Genomic DNA, 25,500 nt, shown 5'->3' with positions numbered 1-25,500 from the left:
GTTAAGGAAACAAAGATGAAGTCTCTCTTTTAGCGCGACAGATTCGGCAATTAATTCTCGAGCGGTGGCCAATAATTCATCCGCGTTTCGTTTTACTGTGAAATGCAATCACGAGACTGCGATCGATAACGATACGGCGATACGAGACTAATAAAGTCCTAGCGACAAGTATTACTTCCATATCGAATAACGGGCGAGAGAGGATCGCGATTACATCTCATTCGATACACGATGATTTAGTAATTTAGTCTAAACGGGGTGATTTAGTCTGCGAAACTTGGCAAAGTGATAAGAAGTTTGTTTCGAATTAATTGGAAATGAAGATAAATCATGATAACGAAAGTCACGCCTAAAAGCGTAAATAATTCTATGGACCCTAACGCCGCCCTAATTTTGAACACGTCACCACGAAGATAACATAATTCTAACTATATATGGCTATGATAATGACCATATGGCAAATAAACAGACATGTGATGGTCATTTCGTAGTCCATTGAAGACAAATCGGAATACGTGAGACATCTGAATAAGATACGAGGAGAATGTTGGAAACAAGATTTGTATAATTTCGAGGAATTGAACTCTTTTACCCATATTCGCGGGCACGAGGAACATTATCAGGAAGAAGTCTGTAATCGCGCGATCACACGAGCGCGACCATCGCAATCCGTCCGATCGGATCGGTCGAGGGCCGCGTGAAACGCCCCTCGTCAGTGCTTTTTCACTGCTCTAACGAGGTCTTGTTCGTCCGCGCTTTTCATCGCGTTCTTAAAAGCTTCGGCGAGCCTTAACGTCGTTCCTGGCCGACCTTTCGCCCCGATGTCGTCGTCCGTTTCTCTTCTTTAACAGCACGAACCTGATATCCTGTCTGCATATCGAAAGAACCATCGATCCGCCCGCGCCGGCCGGATAAAGTTTCGTTTTATTCGACGTATCGAAAAAGCAAATCGACATTTCTCTTTTACAAGGGGGCCGTGTCGCGCGTGACCGACGGGGAACAGGATATCTTTAATATAGGATGGAACGTAGAGTGAATTCGTCGTTGCTGTTAATGCAGCTTGTACCGGCCGATCGATTAATTAACGTGGCTAGCGCGGTGTCTAATCATTGTTTAGACTGAGGTATTTCAACATGCAAACATATGATATAGTGGATAATGGCGGGAGTAAATAGGGGCACTATTTGCGTCACCGCTAGCATGACTAACTGCGATACGTTTGATTTCGAGCAAACTGTCTATCTCCGAGTCCGATATCTCAACGATGAGATTTCTCTTTGCTCGCCATAATTAAAGATAAAACGTTGAGAATGTAACAAAAGGCAAAAAGTAAAAAAGGCGAGAGATTCAACGACTTAAGAATCAATTAACTGTAAATTCGGTTTTTGTCCGACTCAATTAAAGGTTTAGATCACTGCAAAATGTCTTCACGATTGTCGTTCCTTCTTATGATTGCAGAGTCGTTAATTGAAAATGCACAATGACGCAGCGAATCTATCCGTTATCCACGAATCCCCGCGAGGGGTCACCGGATATCCAAATGGAGACGCTCATGGCAAATCACTCCCCCCACCAGGGAAAGATCCTCTCGAGATGTAAGTATTTACACTGTCGGATATAAACTGGTTTGCTTAAAAGTCAGCTTTTTATTTATCGCACTTTACCACGTTATTTGATGTGGAGTTAAGTTACGAACGATCAGTTATCATTGTTATCAATCTGGATTCGCAAATGCAGAAGTTTCACTTAATTAAAAATCCGATAGATCACAGAATGTTACTTAATTCCATATCGCATAACAATATAATGAACAACTTGATCAAATCTGAGTGATTTATTTCAAGTGGCTTGAGATATTACTGTGTGTTTGCTTCGATGTTTGCAAAAGTTTGCACGGAAGTGCAAACGTTTTTTTCATATTGAACGATTATAACTATCGATGGGGAATAATTCAGTTATCGTCGTATTTGTATTTAACCATGGAAGAAAAAATCTGTTATTATTAATTTTTTAGGTAGGAATAAAAAAAAAATCAGTTTGCATTCAAACGGAAATGAGTAATTGTTGCTGGATAAAAAACTATTTTACTAAAAAATTGTAAAAGATAAAATAATTTCAAAACTAACCTAGAGCGAAAAATTATACAGAAAATATATTGGATTATTATGCTTTTCATCATGATCATAGACACAATACACATAAAGTATTATGCATGTTATTCTTCGCGACTAGTATGAATAGAAAACCACATATCTTCTCAAGATAATAAAAAAGTTCTCGTTGAAAATAACTGTTCTACTGCTCACTTTTAAGTGAATACATTAATGTATCCAAGTACAAGTTCGGTGGATCTCATTTAAGTTCTGCGATAAAAGTGAGCTACGAATTATTCAATAAATCTACGAGGAAAACGTATTTAAGAGGCACTAAATATCTTACTGTTGAAATTCCCAGGACTGGCATTCGTCTTAATGCTTTCACGACTAAGAAAGTTTTTCTGAGAAACGATCGGTTACACAGACACCGTGAAGTATATAGAGGTTGTGACATTGTCGTAATGAACCTTCGAACCGGAATTGTAATTAAAGTTCAAAATTGCCATTAGGAATTATCATTTTATCCTAAATATTTTATTATCATATTTATTATTATTTTATTTCAGTAAATCCGCGATAAACACGGGACAAAATATTCTTAAGTGAATACGTTTTCCTTACGAGAAGCAACAAAATAATAACTCGTTTCCTGTGCTTCCCCCCGCTAAAGATCTGCCTTCAATAATTTCCAGAATAAATTTTCGCAAGTTTATGCTCGACGCGGTGAAACCGTAGACCTGACGAATTTTGCGCGAAAATACGCTGACGCTAATACGTCCTCGAGTATGCGCGGCGCTGTTATTACTTCAGGTGGCAAAGCTTTCTATATTCCGTGCCGATCGTAGATTTGTCGGGGGAGTTTCTAACAGCAATTACGTCGCTAATGGAGCCCCCACGGAGAGACGCCGCCGCGCCGGTCGACTTTCGCCAAAGTCTCTCATCCAGGACTACTCTTCTGGTTCCTGGGCTTTGCGACGACTATGTCGAAACTTCCCGCGGATCCCGATAGTTTTTGCGCTCCCGCCGAGTTACCCAAAGAAAACCCTCCACCGCGTCCTCATTGATCCTTAAATTGTCGATTTACGAAGATCCTCCGTTTGATTCACGATTTCTAGCCGAAGAGACCATTTTGGATGATTCGTCGAATTATTTTCTTGGAACGGCAATAACAATTTCTAAAAATGCGACCGCGATCAAGATAGATAAAGCCACGTCTGCTAATGTCTCTCTTTATCATTTCTTAACGAAAAGCGTAATAATCCAGCTGCGTGACGTGTGTGATATACGATTCGAAAATACATAAAAGACATTTAGAATCCCGTCAATCTCGCCATTGTCATGTTATCTCGCGGTTAAATGCAATAAACGACGATGACACGTTATTTGCAGCACGCTTTGCATTTAAATGTGTCTGTGGAATTTTTTGTGTGTACGGTATCTCTTGTATATCTAATTTCAGACACGCTACAAGACAAGGAGAAGGATAAACACGAAGCCGAATACATGCTATGGGAAAATGGCAAAGAAATGTACGAATGAGCTTGTTACAGATTGTGACGTATATATCTAGAAGTAAATATACGAGACGTAGAGACTGAATAATGGATCATTGTGCGCGGCAGGGCTCGCCGGCTTATTAACGTTTTAATACGGCCAGAGGAGGCTCGCATAAAACTTTTACGGACTGTATATGATTTCGTACGGGGAAACGCATATGTGTTTTTTACGAGGATGTTTCCGGCATCAAAACCTCCTCGTCTCTTTCACCGCCTCGTAAAAATAACCGTGTCACTCATTTATCATTCATCCTATTTTTTGGTGGTTGTAATGCAATTTCAGATATTGCGAAATGTCCTCTGGTACGATGGTTCCTAATCCTTCGGATGCTCGACACTCGTTGGATTCTCCTAATTCCTTTTCCCACCACTGCGAAAAATGTGTCCAGTCTTGTTATTTGTGCCCGAGTCAACGGGCAGTGAAAATAGACGAGAATTTAACTGGGTGCATTTTTTGACAAATTTAAAATGAATGTGTCACACTCTCCCGACTGAGAAATTTGAGCGAAATCCATAGAAAAGTATGGGAAAGATCGGTTCGTTGAATAAATATCGAATTTTAATCTCAAGGATTTCGATTAACGATCGATTTGGATTTTGTGTCGACAGGGAATTCATACCATCGGAAACGAAGGCGGAGGAAAAGGAGGACAAACCGTCGGAGCCGCCATCGCTGCCACCCGTGCCATACTACAAACTGGTGAGTTTTCCCTGTTAGAATAATTTATGAGGGTGTCCTCGGTCGAAATTCATGCGCGACATTCCCTGCGGCGGAGGCCGGGATATTTGAGAAATCGAGAATATACGGGGTGTCCGTCCCATACCGTCCTCCACTCTTCCGAAAGGAAGAGAAAACTCTATAGATTCTTTATCGAAAGTCAAAGCCGCTTTTTCAAACGTTCGATTGCTCTACAACTCGGAAACTATTAGCGTGTCAATATTCCTCTAAAGATAAGTCGACTCTAACGAAGCGGATGAAGAGAACGCGAATGGAAATTCGGCACACCGTACACGTTTTTTTTTCACGCGACGTTGCACTAATATAAACGAAATGGAAGCAAGACGCGCATTCCGGGGTGGAGTGGATCCGCCGGCGAAACCGTTAAGAATGTTACTTCTCTCCCGATTGCACCGACTGTGGGGCATCTCTAAATGCGCGACAGTGATTAATGACACTGCTCTCTGTGATAAACGACAGTTAATGACTCATTGCCGGGATACATTTGTATAATTTTCCGCATTATAATTCCCCCATTTAATAGACCATGAACTCTCCCGCACGCTCGGGAATTAAACTCGAACGATATTTTTCACGACGCCGTAAATTCGAATACGTTTTTCGGTCAATTATGATTGTTCTTGCGTAGAAGTAGGTTGCGTGGTCGCTCGTCAATCATGGTTAGTCGGGTATTAATTTTTTGCAAGCTAATCTCTCGGAAAGCGCGAATCCGCGCTGCTGAATCATTCAAAAACGCGCGAGTTCGCCGCGCCGAATAACTCGTACACGTGCTTGCGAAACTTTTGCGAAAAAAAAACATTCCGCGTTTTAAATACAGAAATCGTGTTCTCTTTTACATTCTTATAGACACGCGTATCACAATAAATTCCATATTGTTGCGCTATTCGTAAATTTTGAAGCGCAATAATATTTACGACGGCAAAAATTGTACCGTAAGTGTGGTTAATATAAATGTGTTACAATTGTTTCAAATTTATCAGTTTCGATTTGCGACGTGGGGCGAGTTGATGCTGGTCTTCTTAAGCCTGATACTGGGTGGCCTCGTAGGCTTGACCATTCCAGTTTCAATCATTCAATATGGTGAATTCAGCACTCTGCTATTGGATCGTCATAGGAATGACACAACCACACCAACCGTCATAATGCCGTGGTTCGGGGGTGGCAAGATTTTGTAAGTAACATTTCACCTCTTTATACCTTCAAGAATTGATAGTCTTCCCGCGAGATACATTTTATAACGACAAGGAGAACATGTATCATGGTGTGACAGATTCCTGAAAATAAATCCCCTCGAACGCCGGATCGGGGGAAGCAGAGTGTTATTTTATTGTGACGCAAAAAAAAATGTTATTTCAGACCTGCTAATGCAACTCACGAAGAGAAGATGGACGCTCTTTATGACGATTCGGTGGCTTTTGGCGTCTCCTGCGCGGCGCTATCGGCGATTATGTTCGTCCTTTGCATGACCATGGTCGACTTGCTCAATCTCGCTGCCTCTAGACAAATCTCCAGGATACGCAAGATGTTTCTAAGATCCGTTCTTAGGCAAGACATGTCGTGGTACGACACGAACACGTCGACCAACTTCGCGAGTAGAATTAACGAGTGAGTTTTCTTCTTATCATTGCGCTGATGTGTCGTATTGTATCACATACAGATAATAGGGATCGATCGCAAAATTCACCGTGACAAATGACTACGCAGTGTCGTTCATCAAATGTTTAATCAGCATCAGTAGCATTAAATCACTGAGAAAGAGTTGTGATTACAAAATACAATTAACAAAAACAATCGCATCGACTCGTTAAAAGGGATATTATTTAAAAAATACGAAAGCTGTGCAAATTTTTTGATATTCGAAGCATCTCGGATGACTCTCGGTATGATCTCTCTTTACGAAATAATGTCAGCGGGGACAATATTCGTACCTTCACGCGTCGATGCGTCCTCAAAGGAAAGACGACGTTGTACCTTCGATTTTCGAGACCGTCAATGTAAACGCGGGACGGATGCGGGGAGCAAAGTTCAGGAGGCGAGAACCTGTGTGTTCATCAACAGGTGGGCGTTTGCTCGAAACTCGAAAAGCCTGTTCTCACACTATCTCTGCCTTCGCTCGCATTACACCGTATAGTAATTGGACGAGCGACTCTTATTAAGTTATTAGCCGTGTAAATCGCAAATATGTTAATTTTTATCTCGAGATAGCCGGTCCCGTTAGTCGGTCACGATTCCATTTTTCTACATCGCGATAAAGATAGGGAGAAAACGCGCAACAAGAGATAAGCTTTAATTGCGCTTTAGCGTATATGTAATTAAACGCATTTATTGTTATTACAATTACAGTTCATTGCAGACCGAGTGTCTGCAATAAACATGATAACAGCAATGTCGCTCAGTAATTTGTTATCTAAAAAAATATATATCTAGTAGAATATACAGAAATTGATCGCGTCTACTTTCCATTGATCGGCTATCGATTGTTCAACAATATATAGCCAGCGTTACATAAAGATTTTTAATCTTGTGGCAGATGGGCTGTGTGGAAAAAATATCAGATAGCGATAACGTCGCCAATGACAGACGCTGATAAACGTTGATCTCGATCAAAACTCGGTTCCGGAGCTTCGAGCACGTGCTTGCTTAAAAGTTGAATCTTGAGACTAACTTTCGATTATGTAGAAAATGATATTAAGCCGAAATAGGATCGCGAAGGGGATCAAAGGATTTATTTAGCTATTACATCAACGGATATACGATAAAATGACGATATTTCGCCTATTTTTTTTACAGTGATTTGGAGAAGATGAAGGACGGCATGGGAGAAAAGTTAAGTGTCATCACGTATTTAATGACCTCGTTCTTCGCTTCTGTCATCATCTCGTTCGTGTACGGCTGGAAGTTGACCCTGGTCATGCTAAGCTGCGCGCCGATCATAATAATCGCTACAGCCTTTGTCGCCAAGGTGCAAAGTTCACTCTCGGCTAAGGAGCTGGCGGCCTACGGTCAGGCCGGTAGCGTCGCCGAGGAAGTTCTTGCCGCCATCAGGACCGTAGTCGCTTTTAACGGCGAGCAGAAAGAGGTGGAAAGGTACTCGGAGAAACTCGTGCCCGCGGAACGAACTGGCATCAGGAGAGGCATGTGGTCCGGAATCGGCGGCGGCATCATGTGGTTTATCATATATCTCAGTTACGCGTTGGCGTTTTGGTGAGGATGCGTGTTTATTATCGCAAAAAGCATCGCGTTATTCGCACAAACCTATGCTCTGTGAATATTTTTTTAAAATTCGATAACTTATTGTTAGATGAGATATCAGAAGTATGTCACGCGTGTCGTAATTGAAAATCTGGTTCTCGTGATAAAATACATGTCCATTTTTAAATAAGCACTAAATGAGCTATAATGAACGTCTGATTGTTCTGACGTTGTTTTGTCTAACGTAATTATTTCGCTTGAATTTTGTATCTATCTTATTTAACAATATGAATAAATTCTCATCTTTCTATAAATATAATATAAAAGCCACGAGATAGATAATTGGGCACTTACGTATAGAATAGTGCCGTTCCTTTTTACGCAGTTAAAAAAAAAAGCTTTCCCGAGGACGTGCCACGCTCCAAAACCGCAAAAAGTAGATTTTCCCTTGCGCGCAGGTACGGGGTGCAATTAATCCTGGACGACCGCTCGAAAGAAGTAAAGGAGTACACGGCAGGGGTATTAGTGATCGTGTTCTTCGGCGTTTTAACCGGCGCGCAAAACATGGGCCTGACCTCGCCGCTTCTCGAGGCATTCGCGATGGCGAGGGGTTCCGCGGCCGCGGTATTCAACGTCATCGATCGCGTGCCGTCGATCGACAGCCTCAGCAAGGAGGGTCGCCGGCTGGACACCGTCAACGGTGAGATCGAGTTCAGGAACGTCGCGTTCCGCTATCCGGCGAGGAAGAACGTTCAAGTGCTCAAGGCGCTGAATCTGAAGATCAATCGCGGCGAAACGGTGGCGCTCGTAGGTGAATCCGGATGCGGTAAATCCACCTGTGTGCAGCTCGTTCAACGGCTCTACGATCCCCTCGAAGGACAAGTCAGTAGCGACTTATTATTAATCGGATTCTTTTTTTTTTCTCGCCAGAAAGAGTATTCGCTGCTTCGTCAAAATTATTGATTTTCATCGCGTACAACGCACGCAGTGCGGAGCAAAGAACGCGTTAACTTAAAGACGTAAGAATTTTGGATACCGCACTTCATTCCTTTGTTTACGCGAGAGACATATTGTAAACCGGTTTATATGAAATTTTTTAATGGCAAAAGCGTATAGAGAGCGGCGCGACTCGCGCACTATGACGGGCGTTGTTACGTGGGGAACAAAGTTAATAACAGCATATATAGCGCCATAAATGGTCTAAGTGACGTTTTTATCCCTCGCGAAAATACAATGACGCTGAATAAATGGCGTTGCGCTGTGGTAATTTACTTTGGCGTTGTTCGGAAAATAATTGTTTTACGGTCATCATTCCCGTATTACATTTTCCATTATTTCCCGTCGAACGTTTTTGAGCGTCGGTGTCGGCTCACTTATCCTGTTTATGTTTTCACAACAGGGAAAAGTCGCGACGGGAGAAAATAGTGGGCTCTTTCCGCCACGCTTTCACGCGAGAGAGAGAGAGAGAGAGAGAGAGAGAGAGACATAGAGACGATCGGTGTCGCTAGATTCTCATACGATCGAGATCGCGCGCGGTGAAGAATGTCGTTACAATTTTATAACGCAACAGCGATTTTTACGGCGCCAAAGTAGCTGTGGGTATAGTAACGCAGCATCCTGCGTGTAATAAACATTTTATGTTTTATACTCTGCGGCTTTTTACCGCGCCCTACCCAACGGATGTATCACGCGTGTGTGTTCGATAAAGTTGCAAACTAAAAGTTCGCTTTTAGTTACGTGTAATATTAAAATGCTGCATACGTGCAGTTTCCCATAGATCGTTTCCGTGGTACACGCATATAAAAATATGATGACTATTTCTTTCGACGTTACGTTATTTATGTACTCTTTTTAATCTCACGTTTTGCTTTACAATTTTGTTTTGCTCGTATTTTTATTTCATAATTCTACTCATATCTAATGATTGCTAATATTTTAATTTTATTGTTATTACGATTCAAAATTGAGAAAACAGTAACGCTCAGCAAAAAAGAAATATATACCTAATTGTAAGATATATATATGTGTATTCTGCTTAGAAATTATATTGTTCATTTTATGGCTATTTAAGAAATCTATCCTGCCTAGCAATTATGTAACAGCGACGTTTGTTTTCAAACGGAGTTCTCCACGTCATTATCGTTCCACTCAACTATCAATTCTCATTTCGCGCGAAATGTTAGCACGTTAACACGGCATACGTGTGGGTACATAAAGGGAGACAATTTCCAGGAGTTCCCATATTTTCCTGTGCAGGTCCTGCTGGATGGGGTCGACGTGTCGACGTTGAACGTTCAATGGCTGCGCTCGCACATCGGCGTGGTCGGTCAGGAGCCGGTGCTCTTTGACACAACGATACGCGAGAACATCCGTTACGGAAATGACAGCATTACCGAGGAGGAGATGATCAAAGCCGCAAAGGAAGCGAACGCTCACGATTTCATCAGCAAACTACCGGAGGTGAGCACCGCCGCCCTTTTCTCGTAGTCCAGCCGCGCCCTTTGCCCGTCCGGAATTATAGCTTCCTTTTGGTCGTGCTTCGACAGCTTCATCGGGAAGTCACAGAGCCGGCGAATACGTCGGCGCTGTCACTCGATTGAAAACCGAACGAAGACATTGTATCCGTTCGACATCTGTCTCTTCTACCGAGACTCATCAGCACGTTTGCACGGAATATGTTGAATCGATCGTGGAACGAACGTAATCGCTAATAATGATAATTGTTATTTAGAATCACAATGATGACAATGCTCAAACTTGAAATTGCAAAAATGCTTGAGACCATTTTGATTTTGATAATCTGTAAAATTTCATCACCATGAGAAATTGCGCGTATTCGAAGCTAATCGATGAAATCTCATTAAACGGGAGTTTTGAGATTTCGGCGAACGTAATTAAAGAGGAAAATTAATAATTAACGAAACGAGGGGGCGTGATTTTCCCAATAATTCTCCGACTGAATATAACCGTTGTCATCGCGCGTTGCGATGTGTTAACAATAGTCTCAGGTGTGCCTGGCAGTCCGCGCGCAAACAGGCGATAAAACACGCGTGTTAAACCGTGCGCGGAGCAAATAACATTACCCGAGATTGCGCATGTGTCAACTATTAGGTGTTTATTAGCGGATTATCGGTAGGTGAATCGATAGTCCCATTGGATCGCTGTCCGCGTTTGCACACACATTTCGGGTTTATCCGGTTTATACGTTCGCAAGCGCTACATACAATTTAACCGCGCAGCTTCCGTATCGTTGGAAAAATGAGATTTGCACGGGCATCTCGGTGTAAGTTCATCAGAAATGTAATCAGCGCACCCCATTTGCATTGCCGCGATAATATTTGTGGACAGTGACTGCGTTATCTGTTAAATCGCGTCGAATGTACGTGGATTTAATCGACATATCGTACAGCAGGCGTTCAAATACAGCAGAATGTAATAGAATGTAATAGAATAGTATAGACAATTTGGATGAATTTCTCTCGATTCCAAAATTTGATCTTTTTTGAGACACGTTCTGCGATGTCGCATCCCAATGTCAATTCGCGCACAAAGGATCGAAACGATGAAGCGGCCGGTTTTTGAATTCAGGGATACGACAGTCCAGTGGGCGAGAGAGGCTCTCAAATGTCGGGTGGACAAAAGCAGAGAATCGCCATCGCACGTGCGCTGGTGAGAAATCCGGCGATTCTTCTGCTGGACGAGGCGACTTCTGCATTGGACGTTCACAGCGAGGCGACCGTGCAGAGAGCCCTTGACGCGGCAGCGAAGGGAAGAACGACGATTATAGTCAGTCATAGACTCTCCACCATCACGAACGTCGACAGGATCGTGTTTATTAAGGACGGGGTCGTCGTCGAGCAAGGGACCCACGAGGAATTGATGGCGCTCAAAAAATACTATTACGGACTGCATTCCGTCCACGTGGAGAACGCAGCTAAAGGTGCGCTCTAGCTCGTTTATCCGTGAATGTTTAGATACACGATTAATTTTCCGCTATTCGTCACTATATAGATAGGGCCAGTGCTGCCAAGAGGACTGCTGCCAAGATCGCAATGTCCCCGAAGATGAGGAAGAATCCGCCGTTGAGCAAACAATTTTCCACGTTATCCGCACACTCCCATCGACTCTCTCTCGCGAGATCCGATTCCTCAGAGGAGGATTTGGAAGAGTACGAGAAACCTTATGACGCGCCTATGATGAGGATATTCGGATTAAACAGGCCGGAATGGCCATTAAATTTGACCGGTAATTTCTAGCTAACGGGAACAATGATAGTAGTGAATCTGTTGACAGTTCAGGCCTTATGAGATCATGTAAAAAGTATAAAAAAAAAGCCGAGTAGTAAAATATCAATAAAAAAAGAAATAATTTACGATTTCTTGCAGGATGTATCGCGGCAGGGGTGGTAGGCGCTTCCTTCCCAGCCTTCGCTATTATATTCGGTGACATTTACTGGGTACTGAATCTTCCCGAGCCCGCCGACGTCATGAAATATACCATTTTCCTCTCGATACTCTTCATTGTCATCGGCGTGATCACAGGTATCAGTACTTTTCTGCAAATGTACATGTTCGGCCTGGCAGGCGTGCGTATGACGACGCGAATAAGGAAGACGGCGTTCAGCGCGATGCTGAAGCAAGAGATGGGCTGGTACGACGAGGACTTGAATAGCGTAGGCGCGCTCTGCGCGAGGCTCTCAGCGGACGCCGCGGCCGTTCAAGGCGCGACTGGAACTCGCATAGGCTCCATGCTCCAAGCCTTCTCGACCCTCGTGATCGGAATCGGCATATCCTTGTATTACACCTGGAAGATGACGCTGGTCTCGGTGGTGTCAATCCCGCTGGTGCTCGCCGCGGTGTTCTTCGAAGCGCGAGTCATGGGCGGCCAGGGTATGCAGGAGAAGAAGAAAATGGAGTCGGCCACTCGGGTAGCCGTCGAGGCGATAACCCACATACGTACGGTCGCCAGTCTCAACAAGGAGGACGTCTTCTTCAAGAGATACTGCGTGGAACTGAACCGCGTCGCCCAGGCAACGAGAATCAGAAACAGGCTGAGAGGTTTAGTGTACTCGTGCGGCCAGACCACGCCGATGTTCGGTTACGCCATAAGTTTGTATTACGGAGGATATCTGGTGGCCAGAGAGGGACTCGAGTACGATAAAGTCATCAAAGTGTCGGAAGCGTTGATCTTCGGCTCGTGGATGCTCGGACAGGCGCTCGCCTTCGCGCCGAACTTCCAAACGGCTAAGATCTCGGCGGGCAGAATCTTCAAGCTGCTCGACAGAGTTCCAGAAATCACTTCGCCACCGGGCTCAGAGGGAAAGGATTTAGACTGGGTAAGCTCGCTTTGATATTCTGCATATTCAGTTTGCAAACTACTCGGCTACTCGTGAAGTAGCGAGTACGTAACGCGTTTTGAGCACTGCGCACTTTCTTTTCGTTATACACATGTATTTAGTTGCGGTCATTAAATGAATAATATTTGCGAGATTCAAATTGCAGCTGGCTTTGAATCGCCAACATGTAAAATGTAAAATAATAATAATGAACGAAAGATAGGACATGTAATTAAATTTTGCTAAGAGAATAGAAAATTTGCGCAAAGAACGTAAAGTAATAAAGAACGGGACGTGTACATAATTAGTTTTAACTTTTAATTAATCTCTTACAAAGTTAATCGAAATTTACGCGACACTGAACATAGCATTTAAATTGGCTACTGAATCGTAAAATTATTAGCCTTAGTGATTTGTTTTAACACACGTGCCGAGTGTCATTGGACGCCGACGTGATTCACGTGTTTCATTACGGAATAATTTCCCTTGTAAATAAAGTAAATGAGTTTCCAACTGAATAATCAGACTAACAAAATCGAATTGATTGAATTGAAAGCGAAGAAATGTTTGCATATTTTTATGTATAAAAAACAAGAAGAGAATTCGACATAAGTGAACTTGACCGATATGTGATATGTAACACAAGTAGATAGAAATAAGACTTATACGGTACTTAAAAAATTCGTATAGATTCCAAAGATAGTTTCGAAGAACAAAATTATCAACAGTCTGTTTTATAGTTCTCCGAAATCTTTGTAGAAGCGCTTTTATCTCGTTGTAAGACGCAAAATCAGTGTAATGCAAGATTTATTACATACAGCACGCTAAATAGTACTCTATTATTTAATCTATTATTAAGGAGATTATTAAACGAGATCTCTAACGGAGCCACATAATTTATAATGCACTCGACAAACTGCTTACGTAACCACGTTGCATAGAGCGCGCAGGGATCGCAAACAGTTTTGACGATTCGCGCAACGTGCGCGACGGACGCGCAAATTAATCCGATAATTACCGCGACGCCTTGCCGTAAATGCCGCTGATTGCCGGATGCAAGTTTAATCTTCGCATCGAAACGCGGTTTTCCGTTTCGTTTGCAGTGCATCGTGTTTGTAAACGTACCCGCGCGCGCAAGTCGGAACACCGCTGTGCAAATGATATTACATCCGTTAGAAATTTAGGGCTGTTTGATAAGCATTGCTCCGAGCAGTGTCTCGTTAATTACGTTCAAGACGCGAAATTGATTTCGTTGAGAACCAACACCGGTATCTGAGAGTACTTGGCGTAAATTAAATCAAGCGTACTCCGCGTTAAATATCTCCAAATCATAATCCAGTTGATCGTGCCGTTGCAATAATTGTCCCCTTACAATAACTCCGAAGAAAGAAAAAAGAAATGAAACGAGCTCCTCCGCCTCCTCTGCTTTCCGCGTATCGCGGGATTTAGAAAAGGCAAGCGACGCGTAAATTACGGGATTAACGCGAGTCCTCGAATCTTTCCTCCCCGGCTAACGAGTCGCTTTGTGTTTTTGCCCTCGCAGAAGGCAGACGGCTTGATACAATATTCGAAGCTCAACTTCCATTATCCGACGCGGCCGGAGATGCCGGTGCTCAATGGGCTGAATCTGATCGTGAAACCGGGCCAGATGGTGGCCCTCGTGGGTCAGAGTGGCTGCGGGAAATCCACCTGCATTCAACTGCTGCAGCGGCTTTACGATCCGCTCTCCGGCACCGTGACATTGGATCGACGTGACATCGCCTCGGTTTCGCTGGGCAGGCTCAGATCGCAGCTCGGCGTCGTCGGGCAGGAGCCGGTGCTCTTTGACAGAACGATCGCGGAGAACATCGCTTATGGCGACAACAGCCGACAAGCGGCCATGAACGAGATCATCGAGGCCGCCAAAATGTCAAACATCCATACATTCGTCTCTTCGCTACCATTGGTTAGTTTGCCGATGTTATACAATACCCGCGTATGAGTTACGCGCAGCGAAAAATCTGGAGCATATTTTTAAAAAAGAGAGAAACAAGAGCCTTTTTTGTGCTGCTACGTGTAATAAAAATACCACGAGAATATATATAAATGTAATGTTAACATTACAATAGGTTTCAAAAAATTTTTTAAAAGTTACAATTATTCGAAAGAAAAGAGAATAAAATATAAAAGCTATGAGGAGAGAATTAATGTTATTAATATTTCATTAAAGTATTATTAATACTTTGTAACCATTTCTTCTATCTCTGCGATTAAATATAATCCTGTTTCTTTTTTATTTGCTTATTTAGGGTTACGACACGAGGTTGGGATCAAAGGGCACTCAGCTTAGTGGTGGGCAGAAGCAACGAATAGCAATCGCACGTGCGCTATTGAGAAATCCTCGAGTCTTACTGTTGGACGAAGCCACTTCAGCCCTCGATACTCAGAGCGAGAAGGTGAGAACCGTTAAGCTGCTCTCCTAAAAAAAACTACTCGCGAATAATTTTTTCCTTTCTTTACCACAATGTCAGAGAATATATGCTTTATTCTGGAGTCCGAATAGTGCTCGGAAATATAAAATAAGAGCGATGAACGAGCCCATGACAAAAGTGATTGCATCTAAAGTAAAACGCGTCCATGAATTGTTGCGCGATATTACCGGGAAGTCGCTTATTAACCGTACAAAACCGTACGATTCGCAGAGCGGAACAATCACTATTCGGATGACGTGTCCAACTTCCGTTTTTTTTTTGCACGGTGTAGGGTGTACGATTTCTCGATTAACGGTGTATCATAATTCCCGAGATTGCACTTCGGCGCTGGAATAACGTCGCAGGCCGTCGATGACGAGATCGAGACGGCGAGATTGGAAGTCCGATTGAAAATTTTTCCGAAGGGGCACGAGGCCGTTATCGTTTTCGCGAAAGACCGACCGGCGACGGGCAATCGAGTTAATGGTCGTCGGAAGTGACGGAGGCGACGGTTTGTTTCGGCCGTGTGTCTCCCTCGGGCGTCATCCGCGGATTTTCTTCAGCAAAATTTCACCGGCGGAAACGCGTACTTCATAATGCCCGGCTGCTATATAGTTGTTAAGAACGTCTGTTGCACTCTCGCGCGAAATTTCGCTGCTTCAGTCGACAGGAAGATAGCGCTTGCACATGGTGCTTGTTTTTTTCCCCCATTCACTCGTAGGTTGCATTAACTCCGAGTCAGCATCGAGTTTTTAGGTCAATCCATTTTAGCTACGTTTTCCTTTACGCTGCACGAAACAAGTGTATATATATTCATGTTTTGTATGAGGAAGGAAACGAAAAACGCAACAAAAATACAAATGGAATAGACAGACCTTACAAGGAAAAAAAATATAAACTTTATTTTTAAGAGTTGTTTCTACGCAACTGGAATCTCTAAGATCTGTATGAAAATTGCCCCATTTCAAATTGCAAAATAATGAGAGATTAGAGAAATTAGAAATGACGCTTAATTAATTTATCGCGCACGATCCAAGCGAAGCGATTCGCATTTTTAATGAGAGACAGAGAGAGTGGGCGGCTATTGTAATACAAATACGTATAGCACAATACACGTATAGCACGTAAACATCGCGGAACTATTTCCGATAAGCAATAACGTGTGCGATATAGTCGGCGGAATCGGATAATAAATATCTGAGTATTTATACGGTGTCCACTGTGTGCAGCGGAGCGTCGACTGTGCGGCGATTTCGCGGTGATCTAAACTATCGCGCGGTGAGTGCAGCGCGGCGGGATGAATATTAACGAGACCCAGGTGAATTTAGATGAAAAATACAGGTAGAAAGTGCGAGTCAAAGAGCGCGCGGCGAAATAATGCCCGCATATTATGCGGCTGTATGGCCGACACGCGTTGTGTATGTTAATTCCGGCGTGTTCGATTAAAACCCGGTGATACTCCCGCATCGGCCCTCTGTCGCAGGAACGGCTCAAATTGCATAGCCGCGCAATCACATTTTTTCCATTCCCACGCGTAAAGCAATTTCATAAAAAAAAAAAAAAAATTATCACGGCACGCGATAATCTGTCAAACAGCCTGTAGATGCCGACAGCGAGATATATATCTTTTATTTTCTCTTTTTCCCCCTCTCTCTCTCCCTCTCGCCCCTCTCTCCCTCCTGATCCCTCATTCTCGATGTCGAATTGCCGGATGAACCGGCTACCGCGCCATTTCCGGTGTTATCGGCGCTAACAATCGGAAATGTTCGGTTTTACGAGCAAGCGGTTGTTGCACCCCTGTCGGGAAACGACTTCGTCGCGGCCAAATGAATTTCGCGGCAATATTGTTTCCGTATCGACCCTCTTCCCCCCTCTCTATCTCTCTCCTTCTCTCTCTCTCCCTCTGTCTTTCTCTCTCTCTCGGAACACGATCCCACGACGTCGCCCATCCCTCCGTTTGTCGTCGGGTCCCGTAAAACGGGAAAGTGCTTACGTTCGATTAGCCCCTCTAAGCGTCGCGCCCGAATCGCTTCCCTGATTTAAATTGTGTTCCGCGTTAACACGCCCGCTCGCGCTAATTACTCAGCGTTTACGGGATTAGTTTTGGGAAGATGTGCTGAATAATTTATACCCTGGGAACGCACAAGGAACATGTACGCGCGACGTTGTATTATTAATGTTAATTTGTTTTTAACACTTCTACAATACCACGCAGCACGTCCCGCTTTGCGTAATGGATGCCATATATATATATGCAACGCGCGATACCGAAAGTTAAAATTTATAGCATACTATTTCAAAAATGAATCGCATAAGCAGTGAATAATTTTTTATATCGCGTTAGAGACATAAATTCTGTAAGGGGAGATAATTCTCTGTTTGTAATTGTGGCTTTTTTAAATGATACAAGAGATACATTATTCCAACGCAAGCGATTAATTCTCGGGTACACCTCGATATTAATTCGTATAAAAATATACTAGAACAGAAGATTTTTCCTAAACGATTATTCGAACAATTTTATATGTTAAATTCCGAGAACAACATCTCCATTTTAATCTCTCGTATGAGATCTTTGCCGATGAACAAAATGTATAAAATGATAGCCAACCTAACGATCGTTTACATTTATATTCCCGTCGCCGTTGTCGACGACGTGTCCCCGGGAAACAGCCTATCGCATTAACCGATATTTTCTGCGTGCAGGTCGTGCAGGCGGCCCTGGACAAGGCCATGCAGAACAGAACGTGTATCACCATAGCCCACCGTCTGGCCACTATAAGGAACGCCGACGTGATCTGCGTGCTCGATCGGGGATCCGTGGCCGAGATGGGCACTCACGACGATCTGATGGAGGCCGATGGTCTCTACGCTCACTTGCACAATCTTCAGGAGTCGACTATACAGTAGTAGAAGACCGACCAGGCGTCGGATTCCTTCGCTTTTTCCTTCTTCGCGCGCGACTCGGCCGTCGCGGTGCATCGGGCATCTTGAAGACGCGTGAACCGAATCGGAAACGCGGTCGAGCGCGCGGAAAGCGGAGGAGAATCAAACCGCGCGAAGACCACAGAGCGGAACTCGAGTGGCCCGCCGTCGCCACCACCGAGAGGCTCGTCGGCCACGAGATGTCGAGGAACACAAGCGACGTTCAAAGGAACGGATGCGCCAGCACAGAAGACGGATCTTGTAGCTTTACGGAGGTTTCAATGGCTTATTCACCGATTCCGCAGCAAGCACGACAGGCAGCACCGTTCGCGGTTCAGATCACTAATCGAGGATCGAGTGACTTATTTGCGACGTAAACTCAGTCGCAAATCGAAATCCGGGCTTTTATTAATGTCAGAATTCTTGAATTTAAGTTTCAGCGCCATAGTGAGACACACGCGGTTTGAATAATCCCATCAACTTATCGCTCTGCATTCATCGTTTTACACATGTCGATACGAGTAAATTACGATAGCATTACCGCGACTTTTTGACGACTGAAATACGCATTTGCATATTTTGACAGATATTTCATTAAGTTAGCGCGTGTCTTACAATTAGATAAGTAGTCCTCATTCGTACTAACTGATGAAGGTTGACGAAGCGAATGAATATTCGCCCACTCTTTCCCGGCCTTTTTCCCCTCTGCATTTTCTCTATATGACCATTTCATCCGTGCTTATCACTTCTTCTCTGATAGTTTTATAAAAAATGTTTTTGCGGCTGATAGATTTAAGTCCCCCGTCAAAAGCCTTTTACCGGGGACATGCACGTTACTTTCTCCTGGCGGCCACGTTACTTCATTAGGCATTGTACCTTGCGCACCCACGTAACGATCCATCCTTCTAGACGGCGAAACGCGTCACATGGCATTATTCATAATGGCAAGCGACATAATAGACTTTACCGTCCCTCCATCCCGCTGTTATTCGTACGCGTCGACTTTTCTCCCCGAGGCATTTTCTCAGGTAATAATATTTCTTCGTGCGCGCGCACCACGCAGAGTTCCTACGATCTTTATGAGAGCCGTCATATCTCGTGACGAGTGCTAGGAAATTTGGCCGTTCTTCTTTTTATATAAGAAGAAAAGACACAATCGAGTAGAAAAAGAAAATATACAGGATTCTTTCGTTAATATCAGAACCAAGAATTTATCATCCACATCCGCTATTCTATCCTGCCGGTCGAACGAAAGATCGGTGCTTTGGTCTGAATAGATGCAATTAGCGTAATTAATGTTATTGATCTAATACGCCCCTCTCGTGTCCCGCTAGATTAGATAGACAATGTAGCCGAATCGATCGATTTGAGAAACGTAATTCGTGTAACAAGGCGTGAAAGTGGCGACAGGTGTTCAAGGACATGACATAAGAGTACTCCTCCATCGCCGTTGCCGTCGTCGTCGTAATTTCGACAGCGCCGTAGCGGCACTTTAAGCGACGTAGCATAAAAAATGTATAAGTATTTCTCCAGGAATAATATACGCTCCGACCGCACCCGACCCTACGCGTTTCCTCATTTCTCCTCTTTTACCTGAAAAATTCAGATGTTCATCTTTATTCTCTCGCGCAGTAAAAGGAGGGGTTCTCTCTCCTCACTCGGATATCCGATGTTAAAATATATAGCGAATTCACCCGTGGGACGAAACGTCGAATATAGAAAATTCGCAGGAGAGACGTAATAAATTATCTCCGCCCTTTTCCCATCAGTGCCTTAATGACTACACGTTAGTTTAACGGACTCGTTGTTACGTGACGGACAAGTATAACGAAGATAACGAGGTCGAGCAGCGACGAGGGATGACAAGGGACGCGTACAGGGTATTTGTTGGATCGTGGGAGGAAATACTCTCTTTCGCCAGAAAATCTATGTGCTCGCGAGCATGTGCTGAATTCGATCGAGAGGAATTATGTAAAGCGGTGCTCGTGTGTACGGGTAAATTTATTACCGCAATAACAGTCAAATGTGTACGATATGTACGGCGAGGAATAAATAAAATGAAATAGGAAATATATATTTACGAGAAGAGACGATTCCGGCGTGTAAGGGTCCGGATTTCTCCTATACGAAAACGGCTTCCTTCGCGAGAAGCGAAAATCGATAATCGCGAAACAATCAGCGGTCCATGCGGTAGAATGGCGATCGACTTTTCGAACGGGGCAGCGGCTGTCATAAATTATACGTCGCAGCAGAGTCATTTCCCGATTATATTCTCCCGACACCACGGGTGCCTTCTCTCCTTAGGCCTTAATAACAAGACTCGCCGGCGTGAAAGCTTATCGGCTTTGGCGATGATATACGCTCGATGGCGAAGGGCGTGTAAAAAGGTCCGGGATGATTTTTCAGAATTTGCCCCTTCGGCTTAAGGGAGCTGCCGCGTCTCAGACATCGTCGCGATCCATTAGTCGGGAGATAATGTTGTGTAAACATGTCGCGCGGCCGGATGCAAAAGAGCGATCGTTGCTAATCGAGATACAATGGGACAAATAAAGGGTGACTGCTAATCGCACATTTAAGAAATAAAAGGACTAATCTTTGCTTCGGAGAAGAGTTCTATAAAATCTGTATCTATTTAAAATTATTCTAACTATTTTCTCAGAGTATTTATATAGAAATTATAGAAAATTAAAAATTAACATTAGTTTAGATTTATATTGACAAAAGAAATAATTATGTAAATATTATCAATTATATCCATACGTTTAATTACAATTCTAAAAAAATGGTTTAAATCAGAAAAAAATGATGTGCCCTTCGTAACTCTTCTCGATATTCGTCAATCGTGAATAACTACTTAAGACTAAGGCCGTCGTAGTTTAAAAACTTAAGAGATCTTACAATTAATTAAGCGAGAACAGAGAATAAACTACCTCGTTTTGGATGTATAAAAAATGCTAGAATCCAAAAATTACGTATGATTTTATGAAACATATATGCATATCGAACTGTCGTGTGCATCTCCAGTAATACGAACATGAGGTATTAAAAGCTTTTGTTATAAAAGAGAAATATCATTGTAATGTAATAATAAAGAAAGCTACAAAACAGAAAAGAAGCTCGCGAAAAGAACGCGATCTAATTACAATTCCTTTCTTTCCTTCTCCGATGTCTTTTTTCTCTCCGACATTCTGCTCTGCATTATTGTACGCGAAGGAATTAATTAATCAGATGAAGATGACGTTTATAAAGAATGTTTTAGACATATTGGCTCATCCTTCATAATTCCACGATGAACTTGGGGTCGACTTTTCCTTAGGAAAAATTTGACGGAAAAATCTAATTACGAGAACGCTTAAAACTTGAGAAGCTGTAAGAACCTCTAACAATTAAATAATAATTTTTTCGCGATAAGCTGAATTATCGGATGGAAAGTGTCGATCTTAAGTAGCGTTGATCGTCTCGAGAGGCAATATCAACTTTTTATATCTATATATTATACTTTTATGGCGCAATTTATATTATGAGACAAGAAAGGCCACGTCTTTATCTTGTCTGCCGCCACCCACCGTCTCATCACAAGTATATCTATTTTTATTACATTTTTATTTATATTACCGGCGTCGATATGAGAAAGGGGGAAGATATGAATGAAGGGCAAGTTACCGATTAACAAGGGCTCCTTCTGCCTCGTTTCTCACTTGAAGCAGCGCCCAGGCCGAGGTGAAGCTTATCGGAAATTAAATTATCATACCCGTCTTACTCCCGTTAGGATCGTTATTTTTTATTTCGCCGGAGATCTCGTCGAAATTCATCCATGGCATAAAAAGTCTGTAAACTCTCGTGCGCGCAAAGGGAAGAGAAAGGCGATCATTTCTATTTTATTATCGTTGTCGAAATGTCATCGAAGAGAGAAAGCTGCGGAAGGTTTGAGGATTATTCAGAAAGAATATCAATTCAGAAAGCGAATATCAAGTTCGATGGGTGGTGACGACCCGAGAGACAGGTATTGAAAGAAAAAGAGAGAGAAAGGGAGATAGAAAGAAAAAGGCAGAGTTCGTCACAAAGCTTGAGTGAATTTGCAAAGTTACGAGACTGTGCGACGGCTGCAATGGCTATTGGAGTTTTTAAGCAAACTTCCGCTGATGCCGCTGTACAAATTCCAGGGGGAAATAAGTCGCACGTCTGGTCCACGTTTTATTTCACGTTCATCAGTTAAATTGATATAAAATAAGTAAAATAAATTACAGTCTCTCTCCCTCTCTTTATTTATACGAAGTTTATAAAATGATCTTTTATTTATTCGAGATTGACTGGTATTAATTATGGCGAATGGGGCGTAATTTAATTATTAATAACAAAATATTAATTATTCTAGATTGCCGGCTGACAGTTCTGGCCTGGTTATGCGTTGAAATTCTATATCGGAAGGAGGCAAACAACTGTATCTACATTATGAACGAGATCAATCTATCCATTATTGTTCTTTAAGTCTTCAATATTGAAAGTATTGATATAATTATTTTAAAAAATTTAGAAAAATAATTGTATTTTAATAATTTGAATTTCATATATATTGTATACACATTTTAAATATATGCTTAGTACATATAAGCACATATGTTAAAAGAGAGAAAATAATTAGTAATTAAAGCTGTAATAATAAATCAAATTATAATTATGCTTAAATTGCAACTGACTTTTCCATTAAAAAGTCACGTTTAGAAATATCTTGAATTAATATTCGGCAAGTTTGCAGCGAGGCTAATTCGAGAAACATCGAACTAATAATAATGCTTAGCTGCACGACGCAGACGAAATTTTGGGACAGAATTTAGCATAGGTCGTTGTGGTTGGGTGTCAATTAGCATTCAGTGAGGAACGTCGTCCTTTGTTGTATATGTACCAAGAGAACTGGTCCGGGCGTTTCATGGGGGATCGTGCCAACTAGGTGGATGGCGTAGAAATGGCGGTCGGGCAAACGCCGGGGTGGATGTAGACACGTTTGAATAAGCACGCGCGGCAGTGAAGAAGAAGGGATCGTGTAAACAGATACATATCAGTAGTAGGACACGAAGAGGGTCGGACGGGCCAACCCATCTTCATTATTTATTGCTGAGACCGCAAATGTGCGTGATGGCTTTATCATTATTAAAGATTATCACCGCGAGCTTTTTCCCCAAGCTTTTAGCCCAAGAATCGGGTGCAAAATATCACCCGGTAAGGAAAACAGCGAAAAAATAACGTCCGTTTGCGGAGTGAGAATAATAAAATACAACGTTACCGGTATTACTTTAAAAATTTTCACGTGCGAGGTATTTTGCGAAGCTCAGTCGAAATTGTTTTTCACGGAATGCATATTTCGACATATAAAAATGGAGGGAAATAGATTCAATAAAAATACCGACATATTATTCGAAGCTTCACACGAAAGAGATGTGGTAAAAATACGAAGTCCGGCAATCTCGTTAATGGTCGGTGTTAGTTTCTAGGTCCTAACTAACTTGCAATGCGCGACGATAACAGTGCACATAGGTATAGAATTAGAAAACAAAGTATAAATAAATCGAAATATATATATATATATATATATATATATATATATATCCATAAAGGGAAGGTAGAGAAAGAGAGAGAGAAAGGGAGGGGGGGAGAAGGGAGGGAGAAGAGAGATAGAAAGAGACAATCGGGTTGCAAGCGCCGTTGTAGGTTCCTACTGCAAGCCGTCGCGCATATAAATCAGCATAAATTGCAATGCAGGGATTCCGTAGTCGCTGCATGCATCGTCTGCGTTTCGTACGTACGCGTTTAGCAACAGCACAGGTGCGATACTCATGCGGGATGCTGGCCGTGTGCAACCAGCGGCGGTAACCGGAAGAAACAGCTTCGTTGACTCGCCGTAACGACGAGACAGTTTGCTCCGATTTCTTTGACACGTGTAAATATCTCCAAATTCTTGCTCACCGTTATCACGCTACTTACTGAGCGCGAATAAAATCATTCGCATCCTATGTACGTTTGATGTTGAATAATTAATATTAATACAACACGATAAGAGAAGCTATTCGAATAATCATTTGATAATTAATTTTAAAATGTAAGTCTCATTTCTATATTATCTATATATCTTCTTACATTTATTTGTCGTGTTTATTATTATTTATAGATGAAAATTATATGTGTAATAGATTACGTTTTCAAAAAGTTTTCTTGTTAAACACGTCAAATATACACAATTTTATTTGTATTTTTAATAACTAATCTAGGAAGTGCAAGCATAAATATTGCAAAGGGTGTCCATCACGCGCATGACATTTAAAACGAAGTGCTTTCTCAAAATCGTCCCACTTATACTCAATAATACGTCAACGATGTAATAGTATAATTTCGTGCCAGGTTTTGAATATATCATTCAGGAAACGCGGATATCGATCATGGATAATGTCAACATCCGATGTGTGCGGAGTTGTCGCGAAAATGTTTTTCTTGGACAAACCTATGAGATGGCAGGCGGTGGTATTGCGTTTTCAACGTCACAACTGAATCAGTCTTTACGGACTTTCGTTTAACTTGGCGGCTTTAGTACGGCTTTGTTGCCACGCTGTAAGATACTTTCATCCACCGGTGCGTTTTCTCAATGGCGAAACCGCAACGCGGACTTTTCATATCTCGGATTTCTGTCGCGCTAGATCCAGGATCGTTTCGAGGATCACCTACCTACCTGCCGGATAACCGGTCGCTCTTATATCTCCCGTCCAGTCCATCCAATACCGCGATTCCGATAAAAATCTTAGCGAACTAACCACGCGCCAGAAATTTTTTTACGATATTCTCCATTCGACGAAAGCAGCAACGCGGGCATTGAAAAATTTAAGGGGGACGTAATTCAGGAAACCCTGAAAGAACTCTCTTTCTGTCTATCCTTTTTTCAGTTATTTTATTTAAACCCTTATATTTTTTGTAAAAAAATAAAATAAAATTTCGGTACATTCCTGCAATTTAAAGTGAGGCAAAAGATCTATCTCTATACAATGCTTATAATATCATTAAGCCGAAAAACGTGACATAAAATTTTGATATAAAAGATATTTGTACGTACATGTGGGCTGCAGCTTCGTAATAACATTTTTCAACTTTGAATACGTATATTATTGATATAGTCTCCTAAAATATATCACCCGCTTTAAAAAGCACATCTTTATGTCGTGTC

The 25,500-nt window shown here is 42.4% G+C and overlaps 1 protein-coding gene across 11 annotated transcripts in view; it reads left to right on the top strand.

Annotated features, from left to right (window-relative positions):
- The window catches only part of LOC112466022 (multidrug resistance protein homolog 49), a 52,258-nt gene extending 32,322 nt beyond the window's left edge, over positions 1-19,936 (top strand). For 7 of the 11 annotated variants that reach the window (XM_025033870.1, XM_025033868.1, XM_025033871.1 and 4 more), the window contains 14 exons: positions 1,459-1,595; positions 3,556-3,625; positions 4,262-4,352; positions 5,372-5,562; positions 5,748-5,996; positions 7,182-7,595; positions 8,042-8,465; positions 9,840-10,043; positions 11,172-11,523; positions 11,595-11,828; positions 11,969-12,918; positions 14,462-14,863; positions 15,207-15,353; positions 18,075-19,936. In XM_025033870.1, coding sequence (XP_024889638.1) covers positions 1,481-1,595; positions 3,556-3,625; positions 4,262-4,352; positions 5,372-5,562; positions 5,748-5,996; positions 7,182-7,595; positions 8,042-8,465; positions 9,840-10,043; positions 11,172-11,523; positions 11,595-11,828; positions 11,969-12,918; positions 14,462-14,863; positions 15,207-15,353; positions 18,075-18,278 — 4,047 coding nt within the window. In that variant the 5' untranslated portion in view covers positions 1,459-1,480 and the 3' untranslated portion in view covers positions 18,279-19,936. The remainder of the gene's footprint in view (positions 1-1,458; positions 1,596-3,555; positions 3,626-4,261; positions 4,353-5,371; positions 5,563-5,747; positions 5,997-7,181; positions 7,596-8,041; positions 8,466-9,839; positions 10,044-11,171; positions 11,524-11,594; positions 11,829-11,968; positions 12,919-14,461; positions 14,864-15,206; positions 15,354-18,074) is intronic. The other 4 variants (XM_025033875.1, XM_025033878.1, XM_025033876.1 and 1 more) reach the window with 1 other exon arrangement.
- Positions 19,937-25,500: the final 5,564 nt, after the last annotated feature.

The sequence above is a fragment of the Temnothorax curvispinosus genome, unplaced genomic scaffold, assembly GCF_003070985.1.
Source record: "Temnothorax curvispinosus isolate PA1 unplaced genomic scaffold, ASM307098v1 QBEX01015766.1, whole genome shotgun sequence".
Taxonomy (NCBI): domain Eukaryota; kingdom Metazoa; phylum Arthropoda; class Insecta; order Hymenoptera; family Formicidae; genus Temnothorax; species Temnothorax curvispinosus.
The sequence above is the reverse complement of the archived record's forward strand: the minus strand, read 5'-3'. Positions and strand labels throughout refer to the sequence as shown.